The 18370-nt window shown below is 45.1% G+C and overlaps 1 protein-coding gene across 3 annotated transcripts in view; it reads right to left on the bottom strand.

The window, feature by feature from the left end:
- cfap65 (cilia and flagella associated protein 65) overlaps window positions 1-18370 on the bottom strand; it is a 217141-nt gene that overhangs the window by 112764 nt on the left and 86007 nt on the right. For all 3 annotated transcript variants that reach the window (XM_085986795.1, XM_085986797.1, XM_085986796.1), the window contains exons 9-12: window positions 17494-17759; window positions 15762-15998; window positions 13683-14042; window positions 12755-12892 (exon numbers count right to left, since the gene is read on the bottom strand). In XM_085986795.1, coding sequence (XP_085842921.1) covers window positions 12755-12892; window positions 13683-14042; window positions 15762-15998; window positions 17494-17759 — 1001 coding nt within the window. The remainder of the gene's footprint in view (window positions 1-12754; window positions 12893-13682; window positions 14043-15761; window positions 15999-17493; window positions 17760-18370) is intronic.

The following is an 18370-nucleotide window of genomic DNA, read 5'->3' as shown; positions in this document are numbered from 1 at the left end:
GTAAGTCTTTAACTATGAGTCTCAGGAAATCAAAGTAATTGATTTTGGTGGATGTTCTGGATTTAGAAATAAGTAAGAAATGTAGAAATGTAACGAAGTAAAGATTTGAGAATAAGGATCTCTTAGAAATAAGAAATGTAAGCTATCTGTATTTTGAATTGTTAATGTTGCGACTGATTCAACAGCTGTTAACTGAATGTCGGCTCTTAAATAAAACTTTATATTTTTAGAATTGTCTCAAAGAGTAATTCTGTATAAACTTGCGAACCCAATTTCTGTACACACTTTTGTAAGGAGTTGCAGAATTCTGGGGGGTATTCCGGACCCTCATAATATCTGGAAGGTTACAGTCTAGTTCAACTTATTAAAAGTACTATCTGGAGGACGGTAACATCTTCAGTCATTCCTTCCCTTTAGGGAGAGATAGCCTGAACCTTTAGACCCATTTAAGCATCTTACGGAATTCGGCTATCTCTAACTTAAGTTGAAGGTGAACGTCTGGGGAATACGCCTGATCTGGGGTAGCCCAAAAGGGCTAGGACTTGTAATTATCCCTTCAGATGGCACCCAACGAGTGTGTTAACGAGTTGATACAGAACCTATACTTATATTTTTATCTATATCAATGTTGTAGATTGTTAAGTATAGAAGGAGTGTTTACTGACAGTGGTTCTAAGACCCAGATTTAAGTCTCTAGAGACGACAAGACCCTGGTCAGGCCTTGTAGAACTTAAATCAGAACTCCCTCAAAATACCATTGAGGTCTAAAGCTTCTTATAAAGTTCATATGAAATCCTACCCGAGGTTAGGTCCTGATGAAATATTAAACCCTAACTGAGGTTAGGTCTTGAAGAAATGGCAAATCCTGTCAGAATTGGCCAAGTTTTTTATTAGAAAATTTAAACGATTGCTTTATTAGGGGAAATAATCCTATCCCTGTACCTCCACAAAACCAAGTGATAATTTTTGAAATAGAAGGCTTTGATGCCAAAGGAGCTGTTAGAACCCATGGCACGATTAATGCTGATCCCCAGTACCAGCGGACACAGAATATCCTGTGGGATACTCAAATGAATACTCCAAATCCAATAAATTCCTTAATGTAAGGTTCACACCTGCACAATTGGGAGGCCTAATGAATGGTGCCCAACAAGGTGGTGGCAACCATGGCCGAATAGCAGGACCCGGAGCAGCCTATGCTCCTGGGGGCCATGGATTCCGGTTAAGGTGGCAAACTCATGATGAAATAAATGACAACAATCTTCGAGAAAACTATAGACAGCTTAGAATCCATTATAATCAATGCCGACAGGCACTAGCTCAATCTTATCTAAATGCTGGAGGCGCAATGATTAATGGTCCAGTAAACCAATCCCAGCAACCACACATTGTGCCCCTAGGCCAAGTAAACCTGAGCTCCATCTACACAATGTGTGGTAAACCAGGAAACACCAGCCAGGAAAAAACCTGCTGGATTCTAACTAACCTTGATAAATTGGAAACCTGTTGCCAAAATTGGAATGCTCAACACCTGAGGCAACTACTGCAAATGATACTAAGAACAGACTTAATTCCCCCATTAAACCAGTGCAACAACTGGGTTCAAATATAGGCTTATGTTCTCACGGCAACTCAGGGCGGGCATGTAATGGGTTCAATCAAGGAACTACTCACTAATACAGCCACAACTAAAGGGCTGGTAGCTGCCTACAGATTAGGCAAAGTACTTACACAGGATAATTGGGACATTGTTCATGGTTACCTAGCCAATCAATATCAAAATACAGCCCTCAAACTTGCCTGTGAGGGTGCTCTAAATGATTATCGAGATAACCAACAAAGATGGGATAATGTCAATCGCATTATCCAATTAAATCATGACCTCTTAGGTCTACCCCAAACTAAACCTATAATGAGATCAGAAACTAGGGACAAAAAAAACAAAGAAGGTACCTTTGGTACTCAGAAAGAAGGACTGTATAGATCCAAGTCTCAAGTCCACCCTGCCCAGACACAAACTCATGGCTCGGGACCCCCAAGAGGGTATTCCAAAAGGTTTACACCCCAACCTGCCCACAATATGAGACAGATTTCTCCCCAGAAAGATGGGATAGACGAGGGGCTAGACTTCGAAAGGAAAGCGAAGGATAGTGGACTCCCTATGGGGACAGTTTTTACACTGGCCAAAGTTATCAAAGAGCCATGGGAGGGTATGGACAAAACCGAAGTTAGGATCAAAAAGTTTCCCGGCAGAACCAACGTCCACCTCAACAGGAGGATCGTCAAGAAAGTAAACGGTCCGATAAACCCCATCAGGGATCTGGAAAACATGAAATCCCCAAGAGGGAGGAACAAAAATCAGTTAAAATAATTAAAGATAAAGCAGCAAATGAACCTCAGCATCTTGAGGACGATAAATCCCAGCATTAAAGGCCTGGCACCCAGCCAGGACCTTTTGAATTCCCCTATGCCTTGGCAACCTTGCCCACAAACGAACATAGCTTCATTAAACTTGTCCAGAAGGGGGAGGCAAAGACCTCCTCGAGCAACTCATTAATAAATACTATCTTTAACTACAAAGCCATCCAAAATTAATGTGGAAAGATAGAGTATCTCTCCATCATGGAGAATGATAATACGGAGGAGAGAATCAGACAAATACTTATGAGACCGCTTACAGAATACCATCAAGTTATTTACTGTGATGGATCGTCAATGACGATTAAAAAAGAGACACCCCAACAATCCTCAGCTAGGATGGGGATAGTAGTAGGGACTTTGAGATTTCCATTTCTTTTTATCCAAAAGAATTACTGTTTAAACCCCTTGGCCATAAGACAGCGCAATATGCTGAAGCCGCAGCATTACGGTATGTTTTAAAGAAAGCAGACTTTATTAAACCCATACTGTGGGAAGATATTCTCCATTCGAGAATGGAGAAAAAGAAGTGTCAGGTGATTCATATAAACGAGCATACCACTGGAACAGTACACTCAAAAGGAAACAGCCTTACAGACGAACAAGCGAAACGTTCGGTCTGCATGACGCCCCCTCGAGAGGGGCCTGCCAATGTTAGTGTAATCACTAGTGCAGAACGGGCAGCTAATCAGGATGAGGAACTGATTCAGCTATTAGACCCAATAACAGATAATCCACCAGAATGTCCACCAAGGTACTTTTACTCGGAAACCCCTGCGGGTATTGTACGAGTTAAGTTGCCCAAAGGAAACCGAGAAGTACCCCCGAGCCACAAACGAGAACAGCTTGTAAAAGAAGCTCACAAGGGCATAAGTCAATCACATTGTAGTGCCAGAATAACATTCCGCAAACTGACCCTTGCATTGATGGTCAGTGTTGAATCCGTGATTCTTAAGGTATGATGTTTTCCAATAACTAGACGGAGGCTGTAAGTTAACAATCAACAGGTGTTTACTGGAGGAGGGTAGTCTAAAGACTAACAGTACAGAGGCATGCTCAAGGCTTATATACAGGTGTGGTCACTGCCGGTACTACAGTATACAGGAGCTGTAAAAGTAGTTCTCTCTTAAAGGTACATACACTACAATTCCTCCCCTTTTAGATTAACAGTACCCATAACATTCAAATAACAGTTAACACTTTAACATGCACATTAAACTGAAATAGTCCATTTATAGATTCAGTCTTTGGGGCGGCTTCCTGATCCTTTCTGGATAGCGCCTTTCCTGAGGTTCTTGTTCTTGGTGCGGAGGCGGTTCTGGCCCCCTTTCGTCGGTTAGTTCATCAGTTTCCGCTGCTACTGTTTCTGAGGTAGATGCTACCGGTATGTCGGGTTCATCACCAGGTACGCGAGACATGGGGTTGACTCGTTCCTGTGACGCTAGGATCTGGTCGACGTGGCGTCTCACAATGTTCTCCCCGACATCCACTGTGTACATTAGTGGCCCCTGCCGTGTGCATATCGTTCCGGGTTGCCATTTCTCTGTTCGGTAGTCGCGGGCCAAGACTGGTTGTCCTACATTGAAGCTCCTTGTCGGCTTCTCATTGATGTGCTGGAATTGCTTATCCTCAACATTCCTTCGCACATTTGGTCTGAGCAAATCCAGACGAGATCTCAACCTTCGGTTAAAGAACATCATGGCCGGGGTCTGGTTGGTAACTGCATGTGTCGCATTTCTGTAGGCTAACAGGAAATTGTCCACCTTATGCTGTAGTGGAATGTCATCATCGCACATGGCCCTTACTGCCTTTTTAAAGGTTTGTACGAACCTCTCAGCCAATCCATTTGTGGCTGGATGATACGGGGCGGATGTGTAATGCCTTACCCCATTCCTTCTCATAAATTTCCGAAACTCTTCGGACACAAACTGTGGTCCGTTATCAGAGCAAATCTGCTCTGGCAAACCGTTCCTGGCAAATATGGTCCGTAGGACTGCAATCGTTTTCTCTGTAGTGGTGGAGGACATTTTGATCACCTCAGGCCATTTTGAGTGCGCATCCACTGCTATTAAGAACATTGAGTCCATGAATGGACCAGCAAAATCAATATGCACCCGTTGCCATGGCGAGGAGGGCCACTCCCATGGGTGTAGGGGGGCATGTGGTGGTGCATTTTGGACCTTCTGGCATCCTGAGCAGCTCTTTGTTCGGTCCTCGATTTGTTGATCGATCCCCGGCCACCACACATAAGCCCTAGCAAGGCTTTTCATTTTCACCCCTCCCAGATGGCCTTCGTGAAGCTCATTGAGCACTCTCTCCCTTAACTTGGGTGGAATTACCACTCGGGATCCACACATCACTGTCCCCTGGCATACTGACAGCTGTTCTCTTCTGGATGAGAATGCTGGCAACAGTGAGTCGCCATATGTTGGCCATCCCTTCACCGTCAAATCATATACCCGAGACAGTGTCGGATCATTTCGGGTCTCCTTCTCTATATCCGCGTTAGTTACTGGCAAGCGTTCAATTATCGACGAATAAAATATTTCGATAGGGTCCACTGCTGGTGCTTCCTCCGCAGTAGGCAGTGGCAGGCGTGATAGCCCATCAGCGTTTCCATGCTGTTTCGTGCCCTTATACTCTATTTCATATTGGTTCGCCCCTAGAAAAAGGGACCATCTTTGTAGCCGTTGTGCAATCATCACCGGAACGCCCTTCTTTGGATTAAAGATGGAGACAAGTGGTTGGTGGTCAGTCAGCAAGGTGAACTTCTGCCCATGCAGATAGTGGTTGAATTTTTTTACTCCCCATACTAGGCTGAGGGCCTCCCTGTCAATCTGGGCATAGTTGCGCTCGGCTGAGGTTAGTGACCGAGACGCAAAGGCTACTGGCCTCTCCAACCCGTCTGGGAATTTGTGCGATAGCACCGCTCCAATACCATAGGGTGATGCATCACACGCCAACCGAATTGGTAATGCTGGGTTGAAATGGGCCAACACCTCTTTTGATGTGATCAATTCTTTGCACTTCTGGAAAGCTCGTTTACATTCGTCATTCCACTTCCATGGTACCCCCGTTTGCAGTAGGGTGTTCAGTGGGTGTAATACTGTGGACAAATTTGTTAAGAACTTATGGTAGTAGTTCACCAGCCCGAGGAACGACCTCAGTTGTGACACATTTTCCGGTGCTGGAGCCTTGACTACTGCCTCAATCTTTTCAGGGGACTTATGTAACCCCTCTTCATCAATGACGTGGCCACAATACAAGATCTGCTTCTTTAAAACTTGCACTTGTGGCGATTATCTCGTAGCCCATATTCCTTTAATCTAGTGAGCACCTTCTCCAGGTTGGCGAGGTGATCACTGTCATTTTTGCCCGTGACCAGGATGTCGTCCAAATAACACTGGGTCCCTGGAATCCCTTGCAGGACTTGATCCATTGCCCTTTGCCAAATAGCCGGAGCCGATGCTACCCCGAACACCAGCCGGTTGTATTGGTAGAGACCTTTATGAGTGTTGATCGTGAGGTACTGTTTCGAGGCTTCTTCTACCTCCATTTGCAGGTACGCCTGGGCCAGATCAATCTTAGTGAAGCGTTTACCTCCAGATAGTGAGGCGAAAATATCCTCAATTCGTGGAAGCGGATATTGTACCGTGTGAAGGACTGGGTTCACTGTCACCTTAAAATCCCCACAGATGCGGACCTTCTTTGGTTCCCCAGGCGTATTACTCAACGACCTCTTCATTACAGGAACGATGGGTGTAGCCCACTCGCTCCAGTCCACTTTGGACAGTACTCCTGAACGCTCCAGACCTTCCAGCTCTGCTTCGACGGCTGGTTGGATCGCATAAGGCACCGGTCTGGCCTTAAAAAACTTTGGGCTTGCATTTTCCTCTCTTTTAATCGTCGCTGTTATGCCTTTTAGTGTTCCGAGTCCCTCCTGGAACACTTCTTGTGCGTCAGTTAGCATTTTTGACAGTCGTCCCGGTGTGACGTCGTCATACTTTTTGGCCTCAAATTTCAGTGCCTGTATGGAATGCCAATCTAATTGTATCTTCCGGATCCATTCACGTCCTAGTAGTGGTGGTCCTCCATCTGGCAATACATATAGGTCCATTTTGGGTATTTCCTGGCCTTTGTATATCACGTCCACCCTTATTTTTCCTTTGGGGTAGACTTTTTGTCCCGTGTACGTCTTCAAGACAATCTCTGTAGCTCTCAAGGGTATATGTGAAAATAGCCACTTGTAGTCCCTTCGGTTTATGACTGTTAGGGCTGATCCTGTGTCCAATTCCATTTTCACTTGGACTCCGTCTATCTTGAGCATGACCCAGATAGTCTGGTGATCCTCCATTTTGATTACCTTATGTAGTTTCAGACAACCCAGCTCCTTGCTTCCGGAGTCTGTATCACTTTTCTGTTCGTCTGAACTACTGTCCATCACCTTATGTACCTTTTTGTACTTCTCCTGTGAAGATTTCTTGCTGCTGGTTTTCTTCCCTGACCTGCAGACTCTTGCTATGTGTCCTGCTTTTCCACACTGTCTGCACACTTGGTCCTTGAACCAACAATCCTTCTGGTCGTGTGTTGTTCTGCCGCAGCGATAACACTTCCCTGCTCCATATGACATTTCATTGGTGCCATATTCTTGCGGTCTCCGTTGTATCTCTGCAGCGCCCCGTGCGGCTGTTTCGTGTGATACTGCCATGCTGAAAGCCTTGTCCAGCGTAAGATCCTTTTCTGATAGAAGCCGTTTCTGGGTTCCTTCACTTTGAAGCCCACACACAAACTTGTCCCTTAATGTATCTGCTAGTCCCAATCCAAACTGGCAGTGTTTCGATAGCTTGCGCAGTTCCGTTAAGTACTCAGCATTACTTTCGTCTTTATGCTGGTTCCTTTTGTGGAACTTAAATCTTTCTGCTATCAGCAGCGGTGTGGGGTTTAAGTGGTCCTGTAGGATTTCCACTATGCTTTCGAAATCCTTATCCACTGGCTTCTCTGGGGTTATTAGGTTTCGCAGTAAGCCATAAGTTTTTGCACCCATGGAATTCAACAAAACCAGTGCTTTCCTAGCATCTGGCACTTCATTCGCCTTGCAGTACACCTCAATGCGTTCCACATATGTCGCCCAAAATTCGACTTCATTGTCGAACGCAGTGACACTGCCACTCTTCGGCATCCCTGGGTGTGGTTAAACTGTCTAAAATGGCATCTCCCGTGCTCTCCCTTCTTCTCCGCTGGCTCAAAATGGCGTCTCCCGCGCTTTCCTTTCTTTCCGCGCTCGCCCTTCTTCTCCGCTGCGGCTTCTAAAATGGCGTCTCCCGCGCTCTCCCTTCTTCTCCGCGGCTCAATGGCGTCTCCCGCACTTCCCTTCTTTCCCCGCGGACGCCGCTCAGCCCTGGCTGCGCTCTGCGTGTTCTCCTGTGCGCCTCTCTCGTTGCCGCCGCTCGGTCCTGAACCCCGGCTGTGCTTTACCCTCTCTCTCTTTTTTGTTTTCCGTCGACGCCGCTAGGTCTTCAACCCCCAGCTGCGCCCTGTGCGCTTCACCCTCTCTCTTACCCCGTCGATGCTGCTCAGCCTTTTCTGTGCCGTCGGTCGGCTCCAGCCGCCGCTGTCCTGGAAGGGTCTGCGCTGTACCTGTTGCCAGTCTGTTGCTGGATCGTCGTGGCTGGAGAACCAAGCCCAGCTCTCAACAGCCTCCCCTGCGATTTTTCACTCTCTGCTGGATGACTAGGCGGTTGCTCGTGGTCGACGCCCGTGCTTCTGGCCTCGACTTTCTTCCACCGTCCTCCCGGAGCGAATCCTTGAAAGGAAATGCAGAGTTGCAGGTAGATTCGAATCGACCTCGTCGCCACTGTTGAATCCATGATTCTTAAGGTATGATGTTTTCCAATAACTAGACGGAGGCTGTAAGTTAACAATCAACAGGTGTTTACTGGAGGAGGGTAGTCTAAAGACTAACAGTACAGAGGCATGCTCAAGGCTTATATACAGGTGTGGTCACTGCCAGTACTACAGTATACAGGAGCTGTAAAAGTAGTTCTCTCTTAAAGGTACATACACTACAGCCAGGCATACTTAAAGCCTGTAAAACATAGGTGGCAAATTGTGAGCCATGCTATTCGACTAATAAGTCATCACTAAATTAAGCCACAACCATTGGCTCCTATGAAAGCTGATGAGCAAATGGGAAAATTCTTTATTGACTTTATTTGACCACTTCCCCCATTTTTGGGATATAGACATGTTCTTGTTTGTGGATGGATGCACTTCCTTCTGCTGGCTGGTCCCCACAAACTGTTTCAGAAAATGCACTCGCCAGGGCTATTTCTGATATAATTACTGTAGCTGGTGCACCCAAAATCTTACACTCCGATTTAAGGCGGAGTCTTTGTCTCTAAGGTCTTCAAAGACTATTGTAAACAAAGGGGGATTGGGTTAGAGCACAGCACGCCACGTCATCCGCAATCAGCGGGGCTGGTGGAATGTAAAAAAATCGGGAAGTAATAAAGTTATTGGTCAAACTGTTGAGAATCAGGGAAATAAGTGGACCACCAGCATTCCGGAAGTACAGCTATCACTCAATAATGTGCCCACATCTGCATCAGGGACAGTGTCCCCATAGAAACTCCATATTATCAGATGTATGGGGTTGAGATGCATACACTGCTTACCCATAGTTCTTTTATTGCCTCTACACACTGAGTCCTTGACCCAACAGCGACAGTTAGATTTTTTTTTTAATTAACAGAGGAGATTCATCGAATTGATCAGAGGATAAGGGAAGCAAATAGGCAGAAAAATTGACAAATAAAGTATGGCAACCCATAGTAGGAGAATGGGTACAGGAAAAAAAGTTCGAGCAGAAACCTGGTTTAAGACTGAAGTGGAAAAATCCTGTTCAAATACAGTCTGTTAGTAACGAAAGAACAGTTCAAATACATATTAACCAGCCGAATGGCAAGCATCTTTTAAAAACTGTCTCCATAGATAATATCAAAAGATGTCCTGAAGGATACCGAAAAGGAGGAACAATATCAGGTGCAGTCGTACACTTGTCTTTAAAGACCCAGCTTCGAGTATGACACAGGAAATGGATGCGATCGAATTACTGACGACGGGAAGTCAGAAGGTGCCACCGACACTTCTACATGTTGCTTGGCAACGCATCAGGAATTGGATTTGCGAAAAGCAACAACCGAAACAAGGAAAGATCAACGAGTTACTTCAGCGAAGGAGGAAGACACCGCGGATAAAAGAAGGAATCAACTAAGTGCCTGGTAAGGCCTTACCACAACACGCATCGGTACACACGCCGGATCGAAGGAATAGCGTGTCAAACTTCAACGAGTTTCAACTGATGTTTTCTTGACTCGTATGAATAACTCACCTCTATGGAACGTACATCTGCCAATTGGACATTCTAAGGACAATGTTGTTTCGCTAATAGCATGACTATGTACTTATCATCCTTTTAAATTGTGTACAATTTAAAATAAGACAAAACATTGTCCTAGGATGACTTCAAAGGAATTTTCATGTAGCATATGATCGTGCATCTCGTGAACTTAATATGCTATTGTAACCTCATGAGTATCATTGACCAAACTCTGCCCTGATGTTATGAGCTCATCTTTTGGTCAAGAAGGGGGTGTGAGGGAATACGCCATATTTCAAAAAGATACACCATAATATGAACAGAATACTGATATTATTAATACATGATATACTGGGTTTAAAAGTCTGGAAAGCCTCGGAGACACAGGCTGTAAACAGAGAACAGGCTTCTGAGATAAAGATCAGTTGTTAAACAAAGTTGTAAAAAACCTAACAAGCTTTGAAATGGGAATTAGTTAAATATACTAAAACAATTACCCCATTGAAATGGCAGTTTGGCGCTTCCGAAAGATCTACGGTTTCCAACCAACACAATGAGAAGGCCCAGTTTAAAGTGTTAAGAGCTGACACGTAAAACAGAAACACAAACATTAAAAGAGGCATGTGCCTTTGAAAAGATGACATCAAGTAAAAGAAACACCTGCTGGTCAAATAGTTTTTATGTTAAACTTGGAAGACAGGAAACACGATTAAATATGCAACCAATTGAGATAGCTAGAAATGCATGAAACACTCTGGTCAAAGTGTCTTTAATTTAGACATAGTAAATATGATACCAACAAGAACACTTTGAAGATATGACTTCAATAGATAAACCAAGCAATTACATTGTGTTTGTATTGAACTTGGAGCAGCACGGAGTCACAATGTCTGCCAAAAACCAGTAAAGCCAATATTAAGAATTGAATGAAAGCATTTTGTAAGAATGACAACAAATAAAGACTACTGTTATATTGTTTTTATGATGGTTTTTGAAACACCTAAAGATAGAGACATAATTATGCATGCAATATTTGAATTGACAGTAAGATAGAAAGCATTCGAAAGAGGTATCAATAAAGACAATTAGCTGACATCAGCAGTGAACTTCAAAGAAGAAACCACTGCCAAAAGGGTATAAAAATAAGAGCTTTTCAAACAGAAAGTCAGAACTCGCTGAACGGGCAAAGCGTTTCTCAACTCTTCAGAGGCAGCTCTGTAAGTCTTTAACTATGAGTCTCGGGAAATCAAAGTAATTGATTTTGGTGGATGTTCTGGATTTAGAAATAAGTAAGAAATGTAGAAATGTAATGAAGTAAAGATTTGAGAATAAGGATCTCCGAGAAATAAGAAATGTAAGCTATCTGTATTTTGAATTGTTAATGTTGCGACTGATTCAACAGCTGTTAACTGAATGTCGGCTCTTAAATAAAACTTTATATTTTTAGAATTGTCTCAAAGAGTAATTCTGTATAAACTTGCGAACCCAATTTCTGTACACACTTTTGTAAGGAGTTGCAAAATTCTGAGGGGTATTCCGGACCCTCATAATATTTGGAAGGTTACAGTCTAGTTCAACTTATTAAAAGTACTATCTGGAGGGCGGTAACATCTTCAGTCATTCCTTTCCTTTAGGGAGAGATAGCCTAAACCTTTAGACCCATTTAAGCGTCTTATGGAATTCGGCTATCTCTAACTTAAGTTGAAGGTGAACGTCTGGGGCATACGCCTGATCTGGGGTAGCCCAAAAGGGCTAGGACTTGTAATTATCCCTTCATGAGAAGGCTCATGTTGAGCATAAAGACTAGCAGAGAACTGTTGGGTCGAATGGCCTCTTTCTGTGTTGTAAAATTCTACATAATAATTCTATGTAATCTCAGCTTCTCCAGTCTCTTCACATAACTGAAGTCCCTCATCCCTGGTACCATCCAGTAAATCTCCACTGCACCATCTCCAAGGCCTTGGCAGCGCAAAGCCATGGTTAGAAGTCCCACCCTGTCACACCTCCGCAGATTTCGGACCTATAACTTTTACAATGCAAATATTTATTTGCATGTATTAAAGACACCAATAAGAAGCGAATAATTGTTTGGGAAAATGTTTTTCTTCCCTTTGAAATGGTCAGATTTATCCATTTCAGCACCATTAACTTTTTAAAAAAAAGGAAGTCTTGCATTTATATAGCACCTCTCATGACCTCAGGACATCTCAAAATGCTTTACGGCCAATGAAGTACTTTTGAAGTGTAGTTACTGTTGTAATGTAGGAAATGCGGCAGCCAATTTGTGCACAGCAAGCTCCCACAAACAGCAATATTATAATGACCAGATAATCTGTTTTAGTGATGTTGGTTGAGGGATAAATATTGGCCAGGACTCCCTGCTCAGCTTCGAAATAGTGCCACGGGATCTTTTATGTCCACCTGGGAGGTTAGCCAGGGTCTCGGTTTAACATCCCATCCGAAAGATGGCCCCATCGACATTGCAGCACTCCCCCAGTACTGCACTGGGAGTGTCAGCCTAGGTTTTGCGCTCAATTCGCTGGAGTGGGGCTTGAAGCTACAACCTTCTGACCAACTGTGCCATGGGTGACACCATACTACTAACAGCAAAAAATATTTTATGTCGACAAGTTGTTTCAATTTCTGGTTAGGGAGGGAGTGGGAACGGGAGTGTACGAGTTTAGATTGGTGCACAAATCTGTGTGTTCATGTCACACTGAAACAGGCTAAATTAGCTAAGGAAACGTTTTTCTCAATCCTAGGTGCCCTTCTTGTTCATTTTTGGACAAATACATCTCCTCACACTTCTCCTGAAAGTACCAACTTCCACTGGGTGTGGTTCCACGGGAGTGATTGCCCTCCTTTTGAAAGGCCGGTATCCAACCCAGTGCATCACCAAGTACCAATTTTCTCTCTACCCAACGCCTCCCCATGGATATCGACAGTCTTTTTACTCACCACTTCAGGAGAGTCGAGGATGTACTTGGGAACGAAGTGCTCGTGCCCCGGCTGGAACGTGTTCCCTTGCACGCTTACTGTGAGGAACCATGGTGGACAGAACATGTTGTCGTCCACCAAACGGTGATCACGGATGACCTGCAAACGAACCCAACAATTCAAAGATTTAAAAACTCAATCTGTTCAGCACATGGCCAGTCATTTGATTAGCTGTTTTTGGGACTCTGCACTTGACAACATAACAACAAATAATGCACTTCCAAAAAAAATGCAATACACTGGATGTGAAGTACTTTGGGACATCTTGAGGATGACTGTTGTTAAGTTCTTCGGTTTTACACTCGATACTCTTCCCGAGTTCAGCGTCATGGCTATTACCATAAGCAGACCTCAGGACGTCCCAAAGCGCTTTACAGCCAATGAAGTACTTTTTGAAGTGTAGTCACTTTTGTAATGTAGGAAAGGCGGCAGCCAATTTGCGCACAGCAAGCTCTCACAAACAGCAATGAGATAATGACCAGATAAGCTGTTTTAGTGATGTTGATCAAGGGATAAATACTGGCCAGGACACCGGGGAGAACTCCCCAGCTCTTCTTCAAAATAGAGCCATGGGATCTTTTACGTCCACCTGAGAGGGCAGTCGGGAGGTCACATCCGAAAGACGGATAAATATTGCCCAGGACTTCCCTGCTCTACTTCGAAATACTGCCGTGGGATCTTTCACTTCCACCAGAAAGGGCAGACGGGGCCTTGATTTAACATCTCATCCAAAAGGCAGCACCTCCAACAGTGTCAGCCTAAAGTTTTGTGCTCAAGTCTTGGAGTGGGACTATGAACCCATAATCCTCTGACCCTGGGGCGAGGGAGCTACCCACTGAGCCACCGCTGACACCTTACACCACAAGGGATGATTCCTGCACCTACTGACCTTATAATAAGCAAAGCATTCCAGTTCAGCCGCGTACAGCATGTTGGGCTTATCAGGCGCAAAGTGGATGCGGAAAGCCATATTCTTCAAGGGGGGGATGTCGATGGTCTGAGGCATCACGGTGAAGATGCTGCCTGGCTGGGTCACCCAGAGGACCGTGACCTTTCCTTTTGTGTGGTTCGTCATGGAGAGGGGCAGAGGCGCGACGTGGTCGAGCTCCAGGCACTTCCCGAAATTGAGCTCCCTCTCGCTGACTGAGACGTGAGGTGGAAACATGGTGACGTCGCTTTGGATGCCATCGTCAAAATACTCGACAATCGAAGGGATATTGGGGAACGATACTGGCACATGCAGACAGCCCTGGGAAGGAAGCATGAGGTTAAAACACAGAATAAAAGTGAAATTACCAGCTCGTCCACTTTGGACCTAAAAAAGATAGATCAGGGTGACGTAAGAAAACTACTAGGCACTTGGTCTGAGTATTAAACAAGGCTTTAATCAACTGTTTTTTCAACATGGAGATCTAGTTGTGTCCTTCACTAGTTCCTGTTAAAGAATGTCCTGAGCAAGCTGGGCCCATGCCCGAGTATTTATACTCTCCCTGGACAGCGCCACCAGCAGGCCGCCATGTATTACTTCATAAGTCATTTCCACATGAATGACAAGATTCATGTCACAGGGTATTTTCTAAATGGCGAGAAGTTAGGGACTGTGGAGGAGCAGAGAGAGTTAGGCATTCCATGTACAGAAATCACTAGACTGTAGTGGACAGGTACAAAAAATTAATGAAATAGGCTAATGTTGGCCTTTATCTCAAGGGGACTGGAATACAAAGGGGTGGAAGTTACACTACAGCTGTATAAAGCTCTGGTCAGACCCCATCGGGAGTAACTGTGTTCAGTTCTGGGCACCGCACCTCAGGAAGGATATATTGGCCTTGGAGGGGGCGCAGCGCAGATTGACCAGAATGATACCGGGGCTAAAAGGGTTAAGATATGAGGACAGGTTGCATAAACTAGGCTTGTATTCCCTCGTGTATAGAAGATTAAGGGGTGAGCTAATCGAGGTGTTCAAGACGATTAAAGGATTTGATAGGGTAGAGAGAGAGAAACTCTTTGCTCTGGTGGGGTGTGGGGGCTGGGGGTGGGGTGTGGCTGGTGGGAGGGGCAGAGTCCAGAAAAAGGGAGTTATGACCTTAAAATTAGAGCCAGGCCGTTCAAGGGTGATGTCGGGAAGCACTTCTTCACACGAAGGATAGTGGAAATCTGGAACTCTGTCCCCCAAAAACTCGTTGAGGCTGGGGGGGATGGGGGATCAAAACGGAGATTGAAAGATTTTTGTTAGGCAAGGGTATTAAGGGTTACAGAACCAAGGCGGGTAGTTGGAGTTAAGCTAGAGATCAGCCATGATCTAGTTAAATGCAGAACAGGCTCAAAGGGCTGAACGGCCTCCTCCTGGTTCCTATGTACGCTCCCACCATTTTGTTTTAGCCCTTCATTTTAATCATTTGCAACCAAACCTTTCCCTTGCAATAAGGTTGACAACCCTCCAGGATTGCCCTGGGGTCCCCAGGAATAAAGGATTAATCTCCAGGACAGTGCGGTGAGGAAAATCCCGGGAGAAAAATCATAGGGCCATTAAAAAAATTGTGTGTTTTTAAAGTTTTCTTTGGATACTTTCATTCATTAGTGATAAAAACATTGGAAAATGGGAAGAAAAGGCTGTTTGACCAGCAGGGCGGTTACACAAGAATTAGGAGCAGGAGTAGGCCATACAGCCCCTTGAGACTGCTCCGCCATTCAAGAAGATCATGGCTGATCTTCGACCTCAACTCCACTTTCCTGCCCAATCCTCATATCCCTTGATTCCCTTCGTGCCGGAAAATCTATCGATCTCAGCCGTGAATATACTCTACGACTGAGCCTCCACAGCCCGCTGGGGCAGAGAATTCCAAAGATTCACAACCTTCGGAGTGAAAAAAATTCTCCGCATCTCAGTCCTAAATGGCCAACCCCTTATCCTGAGATTGTAGCCCCTGGCTCTAGATTCTCCCCAGCCAGGGGAAGGGGGGGCAGTTACCTCATTGTAGTCTTGCTCTGCGGCTTTGCAACATTTCTCAGCAGTCAGCATCAGGGCGCCATCAGCGTCGAGCTGCAGCTTACCCTCCTGCAGCATCATGGCCAGTATGTCCGGCGGGTAGAAGGTCAATCCGCGCGCCATGTTGGTATGGTACAGCTCGATGTGTTTGGGCTTCAGAATCGCCGGCATCACCTGGTCTGAGTGGCAAGTGCCTATTAAATCCAAGAACAAAGGATCCTGTAGCAAAGGTAGGAGAGTTTTGATGGTTAAAATCTTCAACAGTTGCCCACTTCTCACAGTAGTTTATAACCTCCAAAACCAGGGGCCATCAAAATAAGATAGTCACCAATAAATCCAATAAGGAATTCAAGAGCAACCTCTTTGGGCCGAGTGGCCTATTTCTGTGCTGTAAATTCTACGTAGTAATCCACTGGCAATACTGTTCTAATTCCCCAGTATCGCACCCTCTTGGCCATTCTTCATGTGCTTTGGGACATCCTGAGATGGTAAAAGGTGCTACATAAATCCAAGTTTGTTCGTTCGTTCTTTCTTTCCTTCTAAGCTTATTTGTTGCATGCAACTTATTTGGCAATAAACACTAAATAAAAACACTTATAACTGCAAATCTCAAAAACGGTCAACTCATCTTAAAATGTTTCTGCCCCAGGTTCGTGACTTTTTTTTAAATTTATTCGTTCACGGGATGTGGGCGTCGCTGGCAAGGCCAGCATTTATTGCCCATCCCTAGTTGCCCTTGAGAAGGTGGGTGGTGAGCCGCCTTCTTGAACCGCTGCAGTCCATGTGGTGAAGGTACAGTGACTTTGTCGTAGCGGTTTGGTACAAGTGAGTGGCTTGCTTGGCCATTTCAGAGGCAGTTAAGAGTCAACCACATTGCCAACAATGGGAGAAAATATTGGTTCTATCAGCCTTCCAACTGATGGGATTATTTCCTCTATTGTCCCTTCCAGTGATCCGCTTGGGGAAGTGCTGACAAACTGATACACAAGTTGAAAAGCTCATGGTTAGCACATATGTAACTACACTAGCAAACTGTGGAGAGTTGATCCGAGTTCCAATAAGTGGCTCTGACTTGGAATAGGTGTCATCGTTGACGTAAGAAAACTACTAGGCACTTGGTCTAAGCGTTAAACAAAGCTTTAATCAACTGCTTTACAACATGGAGGTCTAGTTGTGTCCTTCACTAGTTCCTGTTAAGAATGTCCTGCGCAAGCTGGGCCCGTGCCCGAGTATTTATACTCTCCCTGGACAGCGTCACCCGCAGGCCGCTCAGTTGATTCGTGTCAATCGTTGTGTACATCATTATAGGGAAACCAAGGTGAAGGTCCAAGGCCCATATTGCAAGACACATCCAAGGTTGAAAGAGTATAAGAGAAGTGATAATGATTAATGTAGAAGATCATGAATATGAAGACAGACTACTTGAGAGCTCCTGAGTTGATAGAAAAAGAGTCAGAGGATGAGCCATTAATTACACCTCAAATAAATGATGCCCACAGCCAGCAATGCCTACACTTCAAAAGTACTTCATTGGCTGCAATGCGCTTTGGGTTGTCCTGAGGTCGTGAAAGGCACTGTATAACTGCAAGTCTCATTGTTCTACTGCTCCAGAGGGTGATATTACGAGCTTTGACCGGTCAACTAGGTTTTCTCAATTGAAATGACTTTTACAAATTACTTTCCATGTTACGTTTTACCTTGGCTTGCACCGTACCTGATGATGGATGAGGCAAGCTACCCTTCTGTAGTAGTTTATGGGATGGGAGGGTCGGAATGTCACCTTCAGCGTCTCCGTGGACTCCTCACCCAGGAGGCCGCATGGCCGGTCGATGACAAACACGCTTTGGCTGCAGTCAATTTCAAATTGGTAAAATGTCGGTACGTCCGATGTGTTACTGATTTCCGTAGTGTACGTCACTGTCTCGCTGAGGAACGCGCAACCGAAATTCAGCTTCAGGTGTGCGAGTGACACCACTGGGCCTGGAACAAGAGAGCAAGAACAGCATCTGGGTTTTCTTTTAATAATTTTTTTTTCTCTCCTAACTTTCTGAAGGTGCTGACCCTTGGCATCAGGAACCTTACAATTCGGCCAGGGTTCCCACTCCTTATTATATTCCAGTGATCCCAACCGGAAGGGCACATGTAGATACTGGGTAAGAATAGGGTGGGCTTGGCCATCTTAAAAGTGTCAGCCGCGGCTCGGCGAGTAGCACTCTCGCCTCTGAGTCATGAAGGTTGTGGGCTCAACTATGGGCCTCTCATGAAAATCACATGCACAATCACCACTTTACACACTGTAAGGGCTATTCGACCATGGGAGGCAGTGCAGCCAAGATCAGGGCTTGACACTGTAAGGGCTATTCGACCATGGGAGGCAGTGCAGCCAAGATCAGGGCTTGACACTGTAAGGGCTATTTGACCATGGGAGGCAGTGCAGCCAAGATCAGGGCTTGACACTGTAAGGGCTATTTGACCATGGGAGGCAGTGCAGCCAAGATCAGGGCTTGACACTGTAAGGGCTATTTGACCATGGGAGGCAGTGCAGCCAAGATCAGGGCTTCACACTGTACTCAGAGCCCGTCCTTTCTCTT

Source organism: Somniosus microcephalus, chromosome 4 (genome assembly GCF_052327205.1).
Source record: "Somniosus microcephalus isolate GS21.2 chromosome 4, FLI_Smic_1.0, whole genome shotgun sequence".
Taxonomy (NCBI): Eukaryota; Metazoa; Chordata; class Chondrichthyes; order Squaliformes; family Somniosidae; genus Somniosus; species Somniosus microcephalus.
Note: the sequence above shows the minus strand (reverse complement) of the source record. Positions and strands in the feature narration are given on the sequence as shown.